General features: G+C 44.7%; 1 protein-coding gene across 2 annotated transcripts; it reads right to left on the bottom strand.

Moving 5' to 3' along the window:
- Positions 1–377: 377 nt before the first annotated feature.
- On the bottom strand, positions 378–13,136 carry nell3 (NELL (neural EGFL like) family member 3). Of its 2 annotated transcripts, none has more exons than XM_084048517.1 (8): positions 13,013–13,136; positions 12,104–12,591; positions 9,421–9,760; positions 5,906–6,117; positions 4,217–4,579; positions 3,157–3,223; positions 2,158–2,585; positions 378–1,615 (listed from the first exon to the last, which is right to left on the bottom strand). In XM_084048517.1, the coding sequence occupies exons 1-8, from the start codon at positions 13,086–13,088 to the stop codon at positions 452–454; spliced, it is 3,138 nt and encodes a 1,045-aa protein (XP_083904643.1). In that variant the 5' UTR covers positions 13,089–13,136; the 3' UTR covers positions 378–451. The 2 variants fall into 2 exon arrangements, with proteins under 2 accessions (XP_083904643.1, XP_083904644.1); XM_084048518.1 differs by having other exon boundaries at positions 9,421–9,754.
- Between the last annotated feature and the right edge of the window lie 1,095 nt (positions 13,137–14,231).

Here is a 14,231-nt window from a genome sequence, read left to right as displayed (position 1 = left end):
CTTTAGAGCAAAAGCAGTACTTACAATATATATATATATATCGATCGCACCCAAAAGGGACATCATAGTAACGATATGTCATAAAATCGTCCATTATAGACAAATAAGAAGTTTCCTCTCGAACCAAAAACCTGACTTCAGTTTGGTAAATTCTCGAATCTGCTCTGCAATTCTGTTTTGTGCAAAACCATAGTCTTTTTCTTTTTTTACACATTAAGACCCGGAACGCATCTGTCTTTTTAAATGATATTCAAAGATTTGCACACATTTTCACGATAAAAAAAAAAAGCAGATCCACAAGCTCATAGCGTGACACTCGGTGACGTGCTACGAGCTTGTAGATCTGCTATTTTTGAATAGCCAAAGACATCTAAAAAAATTACCCACAGATGCGTTCCCGGTCTTAATGGCTTAACTAACAAACTACACGAATGACATGAAAAGTTTTGGATCACAGCGTAACCCAGAGAATGTTGATGTTAGTGCCTCCCTGGTGGGTGATCTGATTGACTCGCCCGCGGACGCAGTCCAGGGTCACGTGGATCGACGTACCGTTCTGCACCTCGAACGAGGCCCTCAGCCCCACGCTCGCCCACTCGCTCCCCTCGGGCATGTGCCCGGACACCTGCTGAGCCACGGGACCCGCAGGACCTGCCTGCTGCCCGCCCGCACGATGGAGGGTGAGTTTCACCACGTTACAGGAGTGGATCAGCTTGAGGTTCAGGGCGACGTTCACCGTCCCCTTCTCGCGGAATATAAAACTCTTGCGGCCGGGGGGCGCTGTGTCCCCTCCGGAGGACCCCCGCGCCAGCTGGATCTGCGGCGAATCCGGGCTGATCTGCTGGAACAAGAGGGGCTTGTTCCGGACCGCTCCGGAGGGGAGACCGGCTCTGGAGACGGTGGCGGTCAGGGCCGAGGACAGGGCCGAGGGGATCCAGATGAGGCTCAGCATGCTGATCCCGGTGCTGTCCCCGAAGTAGCGGATGTTGCACTGCGAGGGCGAGGTGATCTCGAAGCTCAGCGTGTCGCCGCCCTCCACTTCCACGGCGCCAGAGAGAGTGATGGAGGTGTCCCTGTAGTTGACGCCCGTCTTGAACGCCTGCAGCACCTCCTGGCTGGTCCCGTTGCGGTTGGCGTACGCGATGAGTGAGAAGCCCTCTCGGACACACGTGTGGCCCATGGCGTACAGCGCCTGCTGGAGGACGAACTTCACCACGCCGCTCTCTGTGAACCGAACCCCGCGGCTGTCGTGGGTCAGGGCGACCATGTATGGGTCGGAGACCGAGGTCACGCGGAAGGCGGGCCGGTAGTTGGTCTGGTAGTGGCTGGACACGGTCATCTGCGCGGTCATGGCGACCGCCCCGGTGTCGTGGGACAGCCAGAGGAGGCTGAAGGAAGCCCCGTGGAGCTCGTAGACGTGGAGGTCCTTGCTTTGGTTGCAGTGCTGGTTGGGGCTCTTCAGCAGGAGGGTCAGGGTGTGGTCGGGCTCCACCTCCACGCCGCCGCTGACGCTCACGCCCTGGAAGTACTTCCCGTCCGGCTGCTCCACGCGCACGCCGCTGAGGTCCTGGCCCCCCTCGTGCTCCGTTGAGCTGCCGTTGAGCCGCATGCCCACCTGCAGTGTTGATTTTGACAGCAAATTTTGATTTGGTTTTAGTCATAGTCTTTTGAATAAAATTCCATTTATTTTTAGTCATTATTTTTGGCACCTGAAATGTTTTAGTTTTAGTTTAGTTTTAGTCGACTAAATATCATAACATTTTAGTCGACTAAATCTACAGTTGATTTAGTCGACTAAAATGTATTTTGGGCGGTGCCTTGATGGCGTCGTAATGGCTGAATTTACACTTGGTTGCATGCTGAAAATGGCCGATCTACAAGCTCACAACGCGTCGCAGCGCAGAGCTTGTAGATCTGCTATTTTCAGAGCGCAATCAAACATAAAATGACATGTCTTTTAGTTCTACTGGATCTCTCCTCCACTTGTCCCTCACTAACATTTTAGTCTAGTCTTTATTTGTTGACGAAATTGTCAATATATTTAGTCTTAGTTTTAATCATCATAGCTTAGTTTTTATTTAGTTTTCGTCATTGAAAAAAGGTAGTCGACAATTTTTTTTCATCATAGTTTTAGTCGACGAAATCAACACTGCTCACCTGGAGGAAGTTCCGGCAGCTGTGCTTCAGGGCGAAGTTGTGGTCCAGCCACACCAGCCCGTGCTGCCGGAAGGCCAGTCGTCCGGCGCGGTTGTTCAGCAGCAGATCGCTGTCACCGCCGCCGTCTTTGCTTTTGCTGCGGAGGTGAAGCTGGAGACCCGGAAAAATGTGTCCGCTGCTGTTGCCATGGGCCCTGGCGGAAGGGGCCGCGACCCCGGACCCCCAGGCCTGGGAAAGGCGGCTCTCGCCACCGGATACGGCGCCACAGATGGCGTCGCTGGTGGCCGTGCAGGGGAGGGCGGGCGAGTCCCCGTCCTCGCAGTCGGAACAGGCCTGGCACTCCTGCAGCTCCTGGTTGTAGAAGTAATGGTGGCCGCACACACCAGAGGCCAAGTCCCTCTGAGAAACCCCCAAGCACCTGAATCCCCCTGGAACAACACAAGAACAGAGAACAGAGAAACGTGAACGAGGCAGGATCAGAAAGATGTAATTTTTTTTAGGACCATAGCTCAGCAGAAATGGATTTGGTTACTGTTGGTCTTTTTTTTAGTGGTGCCAACCACTCCTACATTTGACCGTGTGTGTGTGTGTGTGTCTGTCCGTCCGTATGTTTGCGGACGGCCTCAACATGTTTGTGTCTGGCCTCAACAGCTGCAGCTGATTGTAACACAAAGATGTAACCAGTTACACTTATTAAACACAAACAGGAGTGCAACACATGCGCATAATGAACTCGTCAAAGGCACCACTCACTTCACACTGGGTGTGATTTCTGAGTGGTGCCAACCACTCCTACATTTGACCGTGTGTGTGTGTCTGTCTGTCCGTATGTTTACGGTCAGTTGTTTTAGTGAATGTACAAGTGAATTACAGCACTTGTGTGTGCACACACACACACACACACACACACACACACACACACACACACACACACACACACACACACACACACACACACACACACACACACACACACACACAATGATGTGTGAGACTCACCTGGAGTGTTAAGGCACTTTACTCGCTCTCCACAAATGCTTGGCAATTCAAGGCATTCATCTCTGTCCTGTAATGTATAGATATTACATACATACAATAATATTTAGATATAGATTACATTTTGTTGTAGAATGTTAATGATTGAAAGCATGCAGTTCTCAAATTGCTGTAGACCAGGGGTCTTCCATGTTTTTCAGCCCAAGGACCCCTTAGCTGAGAGAAAGATGAAGCAGGGACCCCCCACTACATATTGTATACAATTGTGTCACTTTTTCATAGATTTCATAGATAGCTTCATAGACTTGTTTGACAGCACTATCATCAGTGTTGTGTAAATTAATGTTTTCTATTAATATGTTGGATTCATGTTCATGTATTTTCAGACATTTAACCACTTTAAACCCTCCATACTTAGTAAATTAGTAAGCTAAAAATAGCCGATCTATGAGCTTGTAGATCTGCTATTTCGTGGCTAAAGTTCTCCTCAGAATAGGGATTCTAGGGTTCAAGTGGTTAATGTAAAAGAAAAGTCCCTATCAAAGATTTGGTGGCCCCACTGTAGTAACTCTGAGGACCCCCTTGGGGTCCCAGACCCCCTGTTGAAGACCTCTACGTTTAAACAAAACACTGACAGAATGGTATATACCATCAGTGGTTCTCAACCAGTGGTCCGGGGACCACCAGTGGTCCTTGGGGGAGTACCAGGGGGTCCCCAGCTAAATTAGTTAACATAGCGTCAAAATCATTTGAACAACTTAACTTTGGCTATTCAAAAATAGCAGATCTACAAGCTCATAGCGTGGCACCGAGTGCCGCGCCATGAGCTTGTAGATCTGCTATTTTGGAAAAATCTTGAAAATGTGTGAATATATCTTTGAATATTTTTATTTTTTAAAGCGAACATTTTTAACTCAAATCTTTTGCTTCTGGGGGTCCCTCCCTGGCACAAACATTTTTTTCAGATGGGGGTCCCTGGCCAAATGTATATTAATTTAGGGGTCCTTGACATGAAAAAGGTTGAACACCACTGGTATATAATGATAAAGTATCATACGTATACCTGGCACATGCTGTCTGCGTTGGGGGAGCACTGTGAGACCAGGAAGAACCCGGGCGGGCACATGGTGCAGCCCTCGCACCGCGGCGGGTCCCTCTGGAAGTCACAGAACTCCCTGTGACCGCAGGCCGAGGCGCAGCCCAGCAGAGGCTGCGGGAAGTGGGCCTCGCCGACCACGTCCATGACCTTGGCGTCCAGCAGCGTGTCCATGGGCTTGTGAACGCCGGCGTAGGACTTCTGGAGGAGGTGGTTGCGTGCCTGATTCTGCAGGCCCACCAGGTGGCTCTCGAAGTAGCTCTGCAGCTCCCCCTGCAGGCCCTGGAAGGACACCTGCTTGACCGTGTCGGAGAGCAGGCCGTACTGCGCCTTGATTGATTGATTGAATATTTTATTAGGCAAAACATTTTAAAATAGCACAGTTACATTTAAAATACTTTGACTAAAAGGTCCGTTCAAAAAAGTCCTTGTGGTCTTGTTTCCATTGAGGTCTTTGGTATTCAATTCATAGTCATATATAGAAGCACCAAACAGTTCAAATATCAACACAAACATAGAGAAAAATAACATTATGTACAAACAAAAAATGCAGGAAAAAAATGACACTATATGTACAAACAATGGGGGTGGGTGGGGGGGGGCAGGGCCGGCGCACCCATTAAGGCGACCTAGGCGGCCGCCTAGAGCGGCAGTTTACAAGGCGGCAAAAAAAGTCGGGAAAAAATTATAATAAATGATAATAAATCGGTAAAATCAGAATTAGATAACACAACCCTAACCTAACCCTAACCCTAAAACCAAAATAAAGTAACCAAAGACACCAAAAAAAGTATCATAATCCGCCCAGACCCGCGCACGCGGGGGCGCATCAAAGTAATCTCACCTGGAGCAGCGATCAGCCCTCCACCGGCCCTGGGGGGGGGGGGGGGGGGGGGGTGACAGTCAAAGCAGGGGGGGGCTCGTCTTTCTGATGGGATAATGGTACTACCTCCTCTTTTGGCCTCCTGAAAGGTGAATTTTCAGGGCTGATTTAGATGAGCCCAGCGAACTGCATTTTTTGAGGGATGGGGTCAGACTATTCCAAACCTGGGTGGCAGTGCTGTAGAAGGAGAATTTGCCCATGTTTGTTGTATGGGTGGGTGGTACCAGATCGTTGTTAACGCTCCTCTCTAGTATTGTGACTGTGGGTGTCGCTAACCTTTTGGAGGTATTTAGTCAGATATGCGGGTATAGGGGGCATTTCGGGCAGATTTGCATTTACAATTTTGAAGACCAATCCCATTTTTAGTTGTTTAACCCTAGACCTGGAACGCATCTGTGTCACTTTAGATTTCTTTGGCTATTCAAAAATAGCAGATATACAAGCTCATAGCGCGGCACTCTCTGTGCCGCGCTATGAGCTTGTAGATCTGCTATTTTTGAAAAATCGTAAAAAATATTTTTAAATATTTTTTCAAAAAATGTTTAGGATTTAAAAAACATTTTTAAGAATTGCCTCAGGTCTTAAAGGGTTAACCCTGTCTTCTACCCTGAGCCAGCCTAGGCTGGCAAAATGAGTGGGAGAAAGGTGGGTCATGGGCCTCACGCCTCAGGAGTAGCCGAATCAGTTTGTTTTGGGAGGTTTGAACCTTATAGTCTTCAATGACATTGAGATGTTGGAGCACCAAGAGGTGCACAAGCATAGTCAAACCTCACCTTCACCACGTCCATCTGCTCGTAGGCGCGGCGCTGCTGCTCCAGGATCTCGCGCTGCTGCGAGAGCAGCGCCTCCTGCTGTTCCACCAGCTTCTGCTGCAGGTCGCGGATGACTGTCTGCTGGGCGCGCATCGCCTCAACCAGCTGCTCCTGACCTTTAGCCAGCTGGAGGTGGAGGATGAGGGCGTCTTCCGAAGGAACCTCATTCTCCCCTATAAAGAGGGGGAAATGAAAAGAAATGTTTGTACCTCAAAATGAGATTCCATCATTTGAAAAATGTTACTGATGTAAAACAGTAGTTCTCAAACTTTTTTGTGCCAAGGAGCACCAAAGTGATAAATATTTGGCCACCGGACCGCTATCTGAAAATGTTTTGTGCCAGGGACCCCCAGAAGAGAAGATTTGTGTTGAAAAATGTTGTAATGTAAATTATTCAACATTTTCCACATTTTCCACAACACTTTCAAGATTGTTCAAAAATGTTCCTTTTTTTTTTTTAATAGCCAACATATAAATGGATGAAGTGGTTAAAAATGATATTAACACATTTTGCTGGGGACCCCCTGGAACCCCCCCAAGAACCCCTGGGGGTCCCCGAACCCCACTTTGAAAACCAATGATGTAAAAGACTAAAAGAACAAATTATTATCTACAGCAAGGGTTCCCAAACTTTTCAGGCCACGACAAAAAAACATATTTTAACTGGGGACCCCCCACCCTGACAAGCACTTGGAATTGAAGGAGTTGAGGAATTTATTTTAGTTTGACTCGGTTCCACAGATAAATAGTGAAAATAGTCGATCTACAAGACATTTGTGCCTCTTTCTTAGGTAATGTTTGACAATTTGGCCAATAGGGTTAGGCCATTTGGCCATTTTGTTATAGTATAGTTTGTTGATTACTTTTGACGCAGGTCTTAAAGGTATTAAATTGTCACTTTATAAATGTGCAGATACGTTGTATACACTTATACTGTATGTTGGTTTGTTTACTGTTGAGTGAGAAAACAATGTTGCACATTAATTAAGCAATCATCTGGGGATCCCCAAAAAAATATTTGCATCCCCCGACCCCGAGTTTGGGAACCACTGATCTATAGTGCATAGCAAAGCGGAGGAGGTTCAGTGAAGGAGTTTCTTCAATGGCCTATGTTCCTCAGGGAATGTAAAGGCCTAAGTAAGTAAGTAATAGCAAAGAGTCATTTTACACAGGGATACAGGGGACATTATTAAGTTATTACTGTTATGTCCAGGAAAGGAATATGGAAGATACATTTATCAAGGCTGTATTTCCAAATAAATGTCTACACAGTAGCTTTGATGAAACCATTAGCACAGTGTATGAAATAATACATGCTGAAGGGCAGCCCCTGAAGACCGGCTGCTGCATAGACTAGATACATCATCCATGTTATAATTTATATCTGCTTTAGAATGAATTAATTCTGATCAACTATGGCTCCCAATGATGATTCTCTATCAAAAGATGTTGGCACAGAATAAGTACGGCTCTTGGCCCAGGCCAGAAAGCGTAATGAAAGTTTCTTATGTACTGGACAGACTTCAAAGCGTTCTGCTATTTTCTGGACAATTGACTCAGGAACATTTTTTTCCGATTCAGCTGTTCCACAGCCTCACTGAACTGAACTCACATAGCCTTACAGATGGGCTAGGTCTGCAGATATCATTTTGGGCTGAGGGTCAAAAATAGTCTCTTTGGTGTGTTTGTGAGATCACAATCACTACTGGTCCAAAAGGAAGAAGGGAAGGGAAGAAGGGGTTCTAAATATGGTCTACCCCAGTGGTTCTCAACCTGTGGTTCGGGACCCCAATGGAGGTCCCGACACGATTTTTAAGGGGATCCCCAGATGACAGATGACAGTAAAGTGACAATTTAAGGACTTCTAATACCTAATATTTAATTTTAATGAAATACCATTTACTGCATCAAAAGTAAATAAACAAACTATACTATAAAAACTGGTCAAACATTGGCCAAATTGTTAAATAATAATAAAAGAAAGAGGCAAACATTGTGAAAATAGCAGATCTAAAAGCTCACAACGCCTTGCGTTGCGAGGTGTTGTGAGCTTGTAGATCGGCTATTTTCACAATATTTATCTGTGGCACCGAGTCAAACAAAATGCCTCAACTCTTTCCCCCTGAGATGTATAGTCCAAGTGCTTATCAGATTAATACAGATTTGGCCCGATTTGACTCCCATTTGAAAATACTTTGGGCCAGGGAATAATTTGAGTTGTTAAAATGTTCCAAAAATATTCCAAATTTTTCACTTCATTTTTCAAGATTTATGGCATATCTACAAGCTCACAACGCTTCACATCACAACACATTGTGAGCTTGTAGATCTGTTATTTCTTAAATAGCCGATACAGAGTCAAAGTGGTTAAACTGATTGTGATTCTATATGAACTCATTTCATGGGGACCCCCTGGAACCCTCAAGCAGGACCCCTGGTTGAGGGTTAGCTCTCTGATTCTCCCTGTGCACGAACAGTTTGCTTTTCTTGTTTATACAGATGCAGATGAAAAGGAACTCTTCATCATTCTATTCAATTAGTCAGTTACTGTCAGAGCACCGAAGTTGACATCACTGCCGCCAGAGGGCGCTACCCCCCTGGGTCTCGGCGTTATTTTTTGTGTTGAAATCCCCATAGGGGAATCTTAGATCAGCTCATATATAAGAAGTGTGTTCCAAAAATAAACAAATCATCGGGGCGTTTCTGTCGGGGGGGGGAGGGGCGGGCTCTGCATCGTTTATGATATTCATTCAGCCTGATTATGGAGGAAATTGAATACATTCTGCCTTAAAAGTCTTTAAAACTACACTTCCGGCTACTATAGCTGCTGTAGGGACAGTAGCTGCGTTCATGGGAAATGTAGTTGTTGGGTTGTTTGACTTGTTTCTAGTGTTTTTTGTGTTACTCTTTGGGTAAATTTGTACATTTCCACCTTCAGTCGATGCTTCATATCCATATGAGTAAAATCGCTGGGGTGGTGTCTTTATTTTTGGAACACAGTTCTTATATGAGGTGATCTAAGATTCCCCTATGGCAGTGGTTCTCAACCAGTGGTCCGGGGACCACCAGTGGTCCTTGAGGGGATTCCAGGGGGTCCCCAGCCAAATGAATAGTTAGGAACCAAATGGACCCTTATGTGTCTGTAACTCTGAGAGTGTACAAATTTTGTACACTCTCAGAGTTAAATGAACACTAATGATGATGATACAGTGTAGATTGGGACCCCCAAGAAATCAAAATGGCCGAGTCCCTGGCATATCTTTTCAAATGGGGGTCCGTGGACTAATAGGTGTCAATTTGGGGGTCCTTGATGCAAAAAAGGTTGAAAACCGCTGCCCTATGGGGATTTCAACGCAAGAAATAACACCGCGACCCAGGGGGACTGCGCCCTCTAGCGGGAGTGACGTCAGACCTTCGGCGCTCTATAATTGGCTTCATGATTAATTTAAATGATTCATGATGACAGACAGACAGACCTGGTTTGATATCACAGGTGAGCTGGACACCCAAAGGCGCACCACCACCACCACCACCACCAACACCACCTCCAAGCTCCGACGAAGGATACCCTCCAAACTCTGTGAAATCTCCCAGAAACTGAGCGGCTCTGTCGGCCAGATGGACGGGGGACAGCGGGCTGTCCTCTGAAGAGCTGGCCGCACAGCCCTCACCTCCCCCCGGGCAGGAGGAGGAGGAGGAGGAGGAGGTCCTGGGCCGGGGGGGCTTGAGCCGGATCCTCAAGGCAGGCAGTTTGCACTCGATCCCTTTACAATCCCGTGATGAGGTGTCATTGACACTGGGTTGTTGAGGCTGTTTCTGACAGTGGTGTGGAGAGAAAGGTACTGATTGATTGATGTATACTGCTCAAAAAAATAAAGGGAACACTTTGATCCCTTAATTGTTTTGGGTTTTTTCATGAACTGTGTACTAACGAAAACTGCTCAAAATAATTAAGGGATCAAAGTGTTCCCTTTATTTTTTTGAGCAGTGTACTTTATTTAGTAAGACAGGGGTCTTCAACGTTTTCAGGCCAAGGACCCCTAGCTGAGAGAGAGATGCAGCAGGGACCCACACTATATCGTATATGTGTATCTATATTGTGTTTCAGATTCAATTTTTTTGGTTTACCTGCTCTTTTTTCCCTCTACACCTATTATGCCCACACCTCTTTGCCAAAAATATCAGATCTACAAGCTCACAACGCCTCGCAACGCGAGGCGTTGTGAGCTTGTAGATCTGATATTTTTGGCTAAAGTTCTCCTCAGAAAAGGGATGCTAAGGTTCAAGTGGTTAAGGTAAAATAAAAAATCCTATCACAAAAAGATTTGGCGGACCCCCTGTAGTAACTCTGAGGACCCCCTAGGGGTCCCGGACCCCCTGTTGAAGATCCCTGTGGTAAGACATGAGAAGATTCATGTCTTACTATTCACGATACAATTCACAATACAAGGTCTACTAAACTGGAAGGCTCATAAAGCACTGAGCTTGTTTAAAATGAGTTCCCATGCACACAAATCATGATGACATGTAAGAGACAGACAGATATACACACAACTATACACAACGTCATACGATCAGCTTACAGGTTACTATATGAAACATAAGACATATGTACAAGAAAAAAACTCACGTTTTACTTAGGTAAAATGTAGCAATACTGCAATGTAGAAAGCTGATTAAAGTACTAAAGTATTGGCATCAAAACATACTTAAAGCACCAAAAGTAAAAGTGCTCACTATGCAGAATGTCCCATTTCACACAGTGTCTATAGCCCTTAAGCCCATGACTGTCATATCATGACAGTCATGGTGCTACTTGATCCCGGTTTTTGACATTTCTACATTTACAACCCGTTCATCTACATAAACGTTAACATTTCAAATATAAAGTGCTGACCCCACGGCCACGGGTGTAACAACTTTAAACGCCCGGGTTTAAGTACCCATATCTTCCGTATTGTTCAATAAAAAGCATTTTACTCTTATCGGCGGCCATTTTTTATAATGTATACATTTTTATAATGTATAAATGTTTTTATAATGTATAAAGTTATAATGTATCAGACTGCAGTACACCTCCTAACCAATAGGGTCGCTTAGTTGAAAGCATATGGAGAACATTCTGAAAAAATGGCCACCGATCGGATTAAAATGCTTTTTTATTGAACAATACGGAAGATACGGGTACTTAGACCCAGGCTTTTTAACTTGTTACATCCGTGGCCGTGGGGTAAGCACTTTATATTTGAAATTTAAACGTTGATGTTGATGTACGGGTTATACATGGAGACATTTAAAAAACAAGGAACAAGTAGCGACATGACGCTTGTGACAGACGAGCGTCATGTGAACCATGGCTAACACGGTATCATGTATAAAATGTATTAAAATCTTTGGAAAATAGCAGATCTACAAGCTAACAACAAGTCGTGATGCAATGCATTGTGGCGCGTGTAGATCGGCTATTTTTAAATAGCCAAAGTTTAAATAGGGCTGAAGTGCTTAATGTATGTTTTGTAATAATCATTAAAATCTACAAAGTAACTAGTAACTAAAGTTGTCAAATAATTGTAGAGGAGTAAAAAGTACAAGAAATATTTCCCCCTGAGATGTAGGCTAGAAGTAAAAGTACTGAAAATTGGAAATATCAAAGTAAAAGTACCTCAAAAGTGTACTTATAACAAGTACAGTAGGCCATTGGTTCTCAAAGTGGGGTCCGGGGACCCCCAGGGGTCCTTGAGGGAGTTCCAGGGGGTCCCCTGCTAAATGATAGATAGTTAGGAACCAAATGGGTCTGTAACTCTGAGAGTGTACAAATGGAACCAAATGGACCCTAACGGGTCCATTTGGTTTCATTTGTACACTCTCAGAGTTAAGTTAACATTCATTTTACAATATAAATTGGGGTCCAAGAGATAAAAATGCCATTAAATGGGGGTCCGTAGCCTAATGCATGTCAAACTGGGGGTCCTTGAAATTAAAATGGTTGAGAATCACTGCTAGAGCCGTAAAAAATATTCTCTTATGGGGGTCCCTGGCATATCTTTTCAAATGGGGGTCCGCGGGCTAATAAGTATCAATCTGGGGGTCCTTCTTGACATGAAAAAGTTTGAGAAGCACTGCAGTAGGCTACTTGAGTAAATGTACTTAGTTACTTACCACCACCACTGGTTTCTGAGCAGCAGTAGTAACAACGCAGTCTGTGCCGGTACATCCATGAGGAGCAGCGGAGTGAGCGGACACTTCGTGCGTCCTGATCCGCGCGCTGCTCTCCCTGACGCCGCGGGGAGGCTGCGGCTGGACCCCCGTCCCCCCACTACTAGAGCCGGGGTGGATCTGGTGCTGACTGGACACTATCTGCGCCCCTCTAGCCCCCTGTGTCGTCCCCCCTCCTGTCGGGTTGTATTGTCGTGGTGGTCTGGAGGATCTGGAGGAGGATCTGCCGCCCCCCGGACAGTGCGCTCCGCTGCAGGGTCGGGGGTCTCCGGTGATGTCCCCCCTGTCCCCCCCGCCAGGGCAGTGAGTCCCCCGGCAGAAGGTCTCTGCGACAGAGCCCTGATGCAGTGACAGCCAGCACAGGGAGAAAAGCAGCAGAGCTACTGGTCTGGGTAATAATGCCATTTTTGTTGTGTGACTCCTTTTCTTCCCTGTAGAAGAGAAGGAAAAAATGAGTAGTTTTTTTTTGTTTACTGAAATTTTGAATTAATGTATTATGACAGTTTTAAGGATGAATAAACATCTGAAAATAAACAATATTTCACACTAGTATATAGGCTACTATATGGCCATTAGCTTCCTCATGTCTGACTGTCACTACCACAATAAAAAAGGAAAGAAAAAAATACCTTTGCTGAATGGAAAAGACACTTTTAATATAATAAGCACAAATATTAATAGCATTTCTTTTTTTTTTACATCTGAAAATAAACAATAGGCTACTATATGGCCATTAGCTTACTCATGTCTGACTGTCACTATAAAAAAAGAGAAAAAAAGAAAGAAAAAACAACTTTTACTGACTGGAAAAAGAGACTTTTAATATAATAATCACAAATATTACTAGCTTACCTTCAACTCCAGGTTTTGCAGTGACTGGCCTGATTTCCACAATAATGTCAGGAATAGTAACAGAAACATCAGGCATTTCTCCTGGCTTTCTCCATGTTGTCTGACTCTGACCCACTCTGAGGGGTTTCTGTGCTAGAATGTCAGTCTGGGGCATTCCATTCCATTCCATTCCAAAGACTTAATTAGCATCAGGTTTCCCCCAGCAGCCACAAATTAACCCTTCACCTTCCCACCAGTCTTCAGTGGTGGAAAAAGTACTCTTTTTTTTTTTACTTAAAAGTATCAATACTGCAATTTGGAATTCAACATTTACTTGAGTAAAAGTACAAAAGTATTGGTATCTAAATGTGCTTAAAGTACCAAATATACTCATTATGCAGAATGTCCCACTTCACAAGTTTTCAAATGTATAAAAATCTTTTGAAAATAGCAGATCTACAAGCTCACAATGCGTCGCGATGCAACGCATTGTGAGCTTGTAGATCGGCTATTTTCAAATGGACGAAATGTATATAGGGCTGAAGTGGTTAATGTATGTTTTGTAATAATAATCAAAATCTACAAAGTAACTAGTAACTAAAGTTGTCAAAAAAAAAAGTGGAGTAAGTAAGTATAATATTTGCCTCTGAGATGTAGTGGAGTAGAAGTAAAAGTACAGAAATTTGGAAATACTCCAGTAAAGTAAAAATGCCTAAAGATTTTACAAATATGTACTTACTGTAGTTACTTTACACCATTGCCAGTGCTTGCTCAGGAAGGAATGGCCCAACTAACTCCTCTGTAGTGGCAACAATAATGTTGTATTATTTCTGGATAAAAATAAGAATGAAAAAACATTTTTTTGAAAGGGATTAGCAGCTCCCCCACTTATTCCCATGGATGTATATAAATACAAAAAAAAACCAATGGAAATACTATCTGGGCATTGTGCCAAAACCATGCTGCAGTTATCCAATTTGTCATGGTACATTAAATCAGGGCAGTGAGCAGGTATATGAAGGCAGAATGCATTCATTCGGCATATGTCAATTTTTATTGATGACCGGCACATTTCATTTTGCCCGGTGTTGACACTTTTATGACCTTATGGAAGAGGGGGTCTTAACGTTTCTCAGTCCAAGGACCCCTTACAGCTGTCAGAGAGATGAAGCAGGGACCCCCCCACCCCCCCCCCCCCCCCCCACACACACACACACACACACACACACACACACACACA

This window comes from Gymnoscopelus microlampas (assembly GCF_963454915.1).
Source record: "Gymnoscopelus microlampas genome assembly, chromosome: 22".
NCBI lineage: Eukaryota > Metazoa > Chordata > Actinopteri > Myctophiformes > Myctophidae > Gymnoscopelus > Gymnoscopelus microlampas.
Note: the sequence above shows the minus strand (reverse complement) of the source record. Positions and strands in the feature narration are given on the sequence as shown.

Excerpts from the sequence above, each read along its gene's own strand:
- nell3 (XM_084048517.1), bottom strand. The coding sequence starts at position 13,088 with ATGCCTGATGTTTCTGTTACTATTCCTGACATTATTGTGGAAATCAGG. Across the intron at positions 9,761-12,103 it reads CTCAGAAACCAGTGGTGGTG|AAACAGCCTCAACAACCCAG; the intron begins GTAAGTAACTAA and ends CACCACTGTCAG. Across the intron at positions 3,224-4,216 it reads ACGCAGACAGCATGTGCCAG|GACAGAGATGAATGCCTTGA; the intron begins GTATACGTATGA and ends TATACATTACAG.